Source organism: Gobio gobio (genome assembly GCF_949357685.1).
Source record: "Gobio gobio genome assembly, chromosome: 4".
NCBI classification, from domain to species: domain Eukaryota; kingdom Metazoa; phylum Chordata; class Actinopteri; order Cypriniformes; family Gobionidae; genus Gobio; species Gobio gobio.
In genome coordinates, this window is record NC_137100.1 from 67552522 (window position 1) to 67560108 (window position 7587).

General features: G+C 41.5%; 1 protein-coding gene across 3 annotated transcripts in view; it reads left to right on the forward strand.

Annotated features, from left to right (window-relative positions):
- tmem250 (transmembrane protein 250) overlaps positions 1 to 4869 on the forward strand; it is a 5509-nt gene extending 640 nt beyond the window's left edge. The window contains exons 2-3 of one of the 3 annotated variants that reach the window (XR_013816314.1): positions 2563 to 3311; positions 4160 to 4869. Coding sequence is in view for 1 of the 3 variants with exons in the window: in XM_079814436.1 (XP_079670562.1) it covers positions 2664 to 3083 (420 nt within the window). In the remaining 2 variants the exon portion in view is untranslated. Of the gene's footprint in view, positions 1 to 2562; positions 3470 to 4159 lie in introns of those variants that run through there. The other 2 variants (XR_013816315.1, XM_079814436.1) reach the window with 2 other exon arrangements.
- The last annotated feature ends 2718 nt before the right edge of the window (positions 4870 to 7587 follow it).

Consider the following 7587-nt stretch of genomic DNA (forward strand, 5'->3'; position numbering starts at 1 on the left):
TCGTGTTGGTTTTACAGCTTTTAAGACAACATTAACCCAGAAAACATCATATATTCACTTAAAATAATATACATTTAATGTTTTCGCCTTGATATTAATCTTTCTAAATTCATATCACATGGTAAATTCCCTTTACGAAAGAAATGCCCTTCATAAAAGGTACAAATATCACAAATATGCAGATTTAAATATGTTAAAGCTGATTGAACACTGGTGAGAATATTGCTGTAGGATAAATTATATTTACAACACAAAAAAGATAAATAAATTCCGGACAAGCACATTTTTTACTCGGACAAGTGAACCGGCTTAATGTCGAGCCCTGGATTTATGTTTTTTCATACATACAAATATATTAGGGATATTGGATTTTTGCCGATATCCGATATGCCGATATTTTTCAACTCACTTTGGCCGATGCCGATATATGTTTATTTTTTCCCTTTGTTTATTTTTTTCTGGTTTCAGATTTCTGAGGTTTTACTAAAAGGATACTCGTTAAAGATAAATAAATGTTAGTAAAGTTCTTTTTATAATAAGAGTATATTAAAAGCGCTGAAAATAACAATAATAAAGTCAGTGATTTTTCACCCCAGACAGATGCGGTTGTAAACGAAATATTGTATTTTTGGATGTAATGTTTGTGCACATGAAGTGGGCGTGGCATCAGCTGATGCTGTCTTTAGCTTTAGCTTCAAATAAATAAAATTAAAAATATATATTTTAGTGCTCCTTGGACTATTTTTCATCATCCATTTCATAAAATTGTATTACAGATTAATAAACTGTATATAAAATTATTTAATTTACATTTATAACATTATTACTGCTTTATTTATTCAGAAAAAGAAGTAACTTCAATTTATTTGTGTATTCTACTTTTCATTTTATTACTGTAACAACAGCGCCTGCACTAAATAGGCTATAACATTTTAGTCACTCATAATGTTTGTCAATGGGGTCGAATTCTATTAGAGTAAAAAAACATGGACAGACAACTTCAAATTAAACTCGTGACGACACATTGATGTCTTAAGACACGAAACAATCGGCTTCTGAGAGAAACCCAACAGTATTTATGCAAATATATCACCTCATATCAGACGAACGCTTCAGCTCTCCAGACTGACATCACTTCCTGTGAGTGAGGTCAAAATAGCGGCCGGGTCATAGATATATACATAGATTCCTCATTAGTGCCTGCGTGGATCATGGTGGGATCGCTCGAATGAGGAATCTATGTATATATATCTATGACCCGGCCGCTATTTTGACCTCACTCACAGGAAGTGATGTCAATGTGTCGCCACGAGCCGCAGGGTTTAATTTGAAGTTGTCTGTCCATGTTTTTTTACTCTAATAGAATTCGTCTCCATTGACAAGCATTATATGAGTGACACACAGCAACGGTTGAGTTAAATCTTCATTTGTGTTCGACTGAAGAAACAAACACACCTACATCTTGGATGCCTTAGGGGTAAGCAGAAAAACATCACATTTTCGTTTTTGGGTGAACTATCCCTTTAATTTCAGATCCATTAAATTCAAGCAATTTATATATATATTTTTTAAATATAAATATATTTTTTATGTGTTTTTAAAAGAAGCCATTTTCGGCTTTAGTTTGGGTTTTCGCCAAGTGCATCCTAAATTTTCGGTTTCGGCCCAGAATTTTCATTTCGGTGCATCACTAAGTAAAACCACTAAGACATTTTTTTGTTGTTGTTGCTCAAAATGGTGGTTTCCAAACACAGGAAAAAATAAACATATATCGCCATCGGCCAAAATGAGCTGAAAAATATCGGCATATCAGCAAAAATCCAATATGGTGCATCCCTATACTGATGATCTCTCTGTTGTTGTGGGTTTATTCCAGCGCTATGGAGATGCCCACCGGGTTTTTTCATTTCAGATCTATTAAATTCAAGCAATTTATATATATATATTTTTAAATATAAATATATTTTTTATACGTTTTTAAAAGAAGCCATTTTCGGCTTCAGTTTGGGTTTTCGGCCAAGTGCATCCTAAATCTTCGGTTTCGGCCCAGAATTTTCATTTCAGTAAAGTAAAACCTCAGAAATCTGAAACCAGAATTAATTTTTTTTTGTTGTTGCTCAAAATGGTGGTTTCCAAACACAGGAAAAAATAAACATATATCGCCATCGGCCAAAATGAGCTGAAAATTATCGGCATATCAGCAAAAATCCATCATGGTGCATCCCTATACTGATTATATTATATTATATTTTTATACGTTTTTAAAAGAAGCCATTTTCGGCTTCAGTTTGAGTTTTCGGCCAAGTGCATCCTACATTTTCGGTTTCGGCCAAGGAATTTTCATTTCGGTGCATCACTAAGTAAAACCTCAGAAATCTGAAACCAGAATGAAAATTGTTTTTTTGTTGCTCAAAATGGTGGTTTTCAAACACAGGAAAAAAAAACATATATCGCCATCGGCCAAAATGAGCTGAAAAATATCGGCATATCGGATATCAGCAAAAGTCCATCATGGTGCATCCCTATCCTGATGATCTCTCTGTTGTTGTGGGTTTATTCCAGCGCTATGGAGATGCCCAGCGGGTGAGCGGCGATCTCTGCAGGTGATCCTGCAACATGCAGCCCTGGAAGAGTCCTGTCAGTGGGCCTTCCTGAATCCCCCGATGCCGGTCATCCCCATCCCACGGAGGGTCCGCTCCTTCCACGGCCCTCACACCACCTGCATGCACTCCGCCTGCGGCCCCGCCCGCACCGCCCAGCTCGTGCGCACCAAGTACAACAACTTCGACCTGTACCTGAAGTCCCGCTGGATGTACAGCTTCATCCGCTTCCTGCTGTACTTCGGCTGCAGTCTGTTCACCTCCCTCCTCTGGGTGGCGCTGTCCGCCCTCTTCTGCCTCCAGTACGTCAGTGTGCGCGTGTTCCTCCGCCTTCAGTACAAGCTGTCCGTCATCCTCCTGCTGCTGGGCCACCGCCGGCTGGACTTCGGCCTCCTCAATGACCTCTTCATTTACAGCATGCATGTCACCATGTTCCTGATCGGAGGCCTGGGATGGTGCTTCATGGTCTTTGTAGATATGTGAAGTTCGAAGGCCCATTCGATTGATAAACATGAGCTGAAAGGCCTGGGCGTGAGTGTGTGTTGAAATGTGAGTGTGCATGGTGTTTTATATGTGTTGTGTACATTTTTACATCTGCATGTGCCTCGATTTTAAAGGATTAGTTCACTTTTAAATAAACTTTTGCTGATAGTTTCCTCACCCTCATGTCATTCAAGATGTCTTTCTTTCTAAAGTCGAAAATAAATTAAGGTTTTGGATGAAAACATTCCAGGATTGTTCTCCATATAATGGACTTCAATGGGCTCCAAACGGTCCAAATGACAGTTTCAGTGCAGCTTTAAACGACACCAGATGATGAATAAGGGTCTTATCTAGCCAAACCATCAGTTTCTGTGAGAAACCCAGCAGTATTTATGATATTATTTTACCTCTTTTTAGATGAACGTGATCATTTCTGAGCTCAGACATAACTTCCGCTTAGTGAGGTCAAAATACGAGCGTGGTCATAGATATATCGATCATAGATGCCTCATTCGACTGATCCAAGCGCTACTGAGGCATCTACGTATACATCTATATTTTGACCTCACTTAGCGGAAGTTATGGCGTAGCTCAGAGATGATCACGTTTGTCTGATAAGAGGTAAAATAATATCATAAATACTGCAGGGTTTCTCACAGAAACTGATGGTTTGGCTAGATAAGACAAGAGAGATAAGAGATATTCCCTTATTGTATTATTGCAGGAAATAATTTAACTATGCCATAACTTCCGGCAAGTACGGTCAAATTTGATCGTGGTCATAGATGTATACGTAGATGCCTCATTAGCGACTGCACAGATCAGTAGAATGAGGCATCTACTATTGATATATCTATGGCCACGATCAAATTTGACCTTACTTGCCGGAAGTTATGTCTGAGCTCAGAGATGATCACGTTCGTCTGATAAGAGGTAAAATAATAGCATAAATACTGCTGGGTTTCTCTCAGAAACTGATGGTTTGTCTAGATCAGACCCTTATTCATCATCTGGTGTCGTTTAAAGCTGCACTGAAACTGACATTTGGACCTTGAACCGTTTGGAGCCCATTGAAGTCCATTATATGGAGAACAATCCTGGACTGTTTTCATCCAAAACCTTAATTTGTTTTCGACTTTAGAAAGAAAGACATGAACATCTTGGATGGCATGGGGGTGAGTAAATTATCAGCAAAAGTTTATTTAAAAGTGAACTAATCCTTTAATGCTGATTATAGTTTCTCTTCCTCATGACGGACTCGCGGCGTTCAGGCTGTATGTTATTTGTCTGGTGCCAATCGGAGCATGAGTCCGGCGTGGCATTAGTGTGGGGTTTCGGGCGCCAGCCTGGCATGAGAGGAAAGTGAGCGAGCACAATCTCCTATTGTTCGAGGATCAAACATCATATGCCTCACACTTGGCCAAGCATGCTCCTTTGTTCTGGAACCAAAAGGACCCCAGTGACATTTCGGACCAGCCCTTGTTCCGCCCAGCTCAGACGGGTCAATGCCTCGATGAGCGGACACATCTGCCCAATGACTGGATTATGCCCTGTGTCAAAATGGCCGAACTCAGATGCTGGTTGTGTGTTGTGTAGCACAGTTCAACAACATCTCAGGAACACTATCTGGTGTTAATCTCACTGGTGTGATGATTTCTGTGTGTAATAAACGTGAGTTTGTTTCAAAGAGATGCACTGAAGTTATTATTCTAGGCACAATGTTGTTGTTTTTTTGCTCTGTCAAAGAAAATAAATCAATATTGTGAATAAAAAAACTGGTTAGACGAATGATTCAATGACTCGCTTATTAAAGGGATAGTGTAAATCCTCCCTCATGAGACCGTTCATCTTCAGAACACAAATGAAGATCTTTTTGATGAAATCGGAGAGCTTCATAAAGAGATCGTAAAACTAATCATGAATCGAGTGGTTTAGTCTCGTGAGAAACACGAGAATGAACCTCATTGGTCTGGAACATGCAAACAAGTATTAACATATTAATGCAAACATATTAAGTATGCCATTAGCTAATAGTGAAAGCAAATAATACTGACTCCACTAGACCCCTGAAGGTGTGCTGTGGTATCTGGCACCAAGATGTTAGCAGCAGATCCTTTAAGTCCTGTAAGTTGCGAGGCGGAGGCCCATGGATTGGACTTGTTTTGTTCAGCTCATCCCACAGATGCTCGATTGGATTGAGATCTGGGGAATTTGGACTCAAACTCGTTGTTGTTCTCCTCAAACCATTCCTGAAGCGTTTGTGCTTTGTGTCGGCGCATTATCTGCTGAAAGAGCCACAGCCACTGGGAAAACCGTCTCCACGAAAGACTGGACATGGGCTCAACAATGCTGAGGTAGGTGGTGTCAAAGTCACATCCACATGATGGAGGACCTATATAGTGCACTGTCTAATCGTTCCTTATCCCCTATATAACGCACTGTCTGACCGTTCCCCATCTCCTATATATTGCACTGTCTAATCGTTCCTTATCCCCTATATAACGCACTGTCTGACCGTTCCCCATCTCCTATATAGTGCACTGTCTAATCGTTCCTTATCCCCTATATAACGCACTGTCTGACCGTTCCCCATCTCCTATATATTGCACTGTCTAATCGTTCCTTATCCCCTATATAACGCACTGTCTGACCGTTCCCCATCCCCTATATAGTGCACTGTCTAATCGTTCCTTATCCCCTATATAACGCACTGTCTGACCGTTCCCCATCCCCTATATAGTGCACTGTCTAATCGTTCCTTATCCCCTATATAGTGCACTGTCTAATCGTTCCTTATCCCCTATATAGTGCACTGTCTAATCGTTCCTTATCCCCTATATAACACACTGTCTGACCGTTCCCCATCCCCTATATAGTGCACTGTCTAATCGTTCCTTATCCCCTAAATAACACACTGTATGACCGTTCCCCATCCCCTATATAGCGCACTGTCTAATCGTTCCCCATCCCCTTTATAGCGCATTGTCTGACCGTTCCCCATCCCCTATATAGTGCACTGTCTAATCGTTCCTTATCCCCTATATAACACTCTGTCTGACCGTTCCCCATCCCCTATATAGTGCACTGTCTAATCGTTCCTTATCCCCTATATAACACATTGTCTGACCGTTCCCCATCCCCTATATAGTGCACTGTCTAATCGTTCCTTATCCCCTATATAACACACTGTCTGACCGTTCCCCATCCCCTATATAGTGCACTGTCTTATCGTTCCTTATCCCCTAAATAACACACTGTATGACCGTTCCCCATCCCCTACATAGCGCACTGTCTAATCGTTCCCCATCCCCTTTATAGCGCATTGTCTGACCGTTCCCCATCCCCTATATAGTGCACTGTCTAATCGTTCCTTATCCCCTATATAACACTCTGTCTGACCGTTCCCCATCCCCTATATAGTGCACTGTCTAATCGTTCCTTATCCCCTATATAACACTCTGTCTGACCGTTCCCCATCCCCTATATAGTGCACTGTCTAATCGTTCCTTATCCCCTATATAACACATTGTCTGACCGTTCCCCATCCCCTATATAGTGCACTGTCTAATCGTTCCTTATCCCCTATATAACACACTGTCTGACCGTTCCCCATCCCCTATATAGTGCACTGTCTAATCGTTCCTTATCCCCTAAATAACACACTGTATGACCGTTCCCCATCCCCTATATAGCGCACTGTCTAATCGTTCCCCATCCCCTTTATAGCGCATTGTCTGACCGTTCCCCATCCCCTATATAGTGCACTGTCTAATCGTTCCTTATCCCCTATATAACACTCTGTCTGACCGTTCCCCATCCCCTATATAGTGCACTGTCTAATCGTTCCTTATCCCCTATATAACACATTGTCTGACCGTTCCCCATCCCCTATATAGTGCACTGTCTAATCGTTCCTTATCCCCTATATAACACACTGTCTGACCGTTCCCCATCTCCTATATAGTGCACTGTCTAATCGTTCCCATTCCCCTATATAACACACTGTCTGACCGTTCCCCATCTCCTATATAGTGCACTGTCTAATCGTTCCCCATCCCCTATATAACACACTGTCTGACCGTTCCCCATCCCCTATATAGTGCACTGTCTAATCGTTCCTTATCCCCTATATAACACACTGTCTGACCGTTCCCCATCTCCTATATAGTGCACTGTCTAATCGTTCCCCATCCCCTATATAACACATTGTCTGACCGTTCCCCATCCCCTATATAGTGCACTGTCTGACCGTTCCCCATCTCCTATATAGTGCACTGTCTGACCGTTCCCCATCTCCTATATAGTGCACTGTCTGACCGTTCCCCATCTCCTATATAGTGCACTGTCTGACCGTTCCCCATCTCCTATATAGTGCACTGTCTGACCGTTCCCCATCTCCTATATAGTACACTGTCTAATCGTTCCCCATACCCTATATAGTGCACTGTCTGACCGTTCCCCATCCCCTATATAGTGCACTGTCTGACCGTTCCCCATCTCCTAT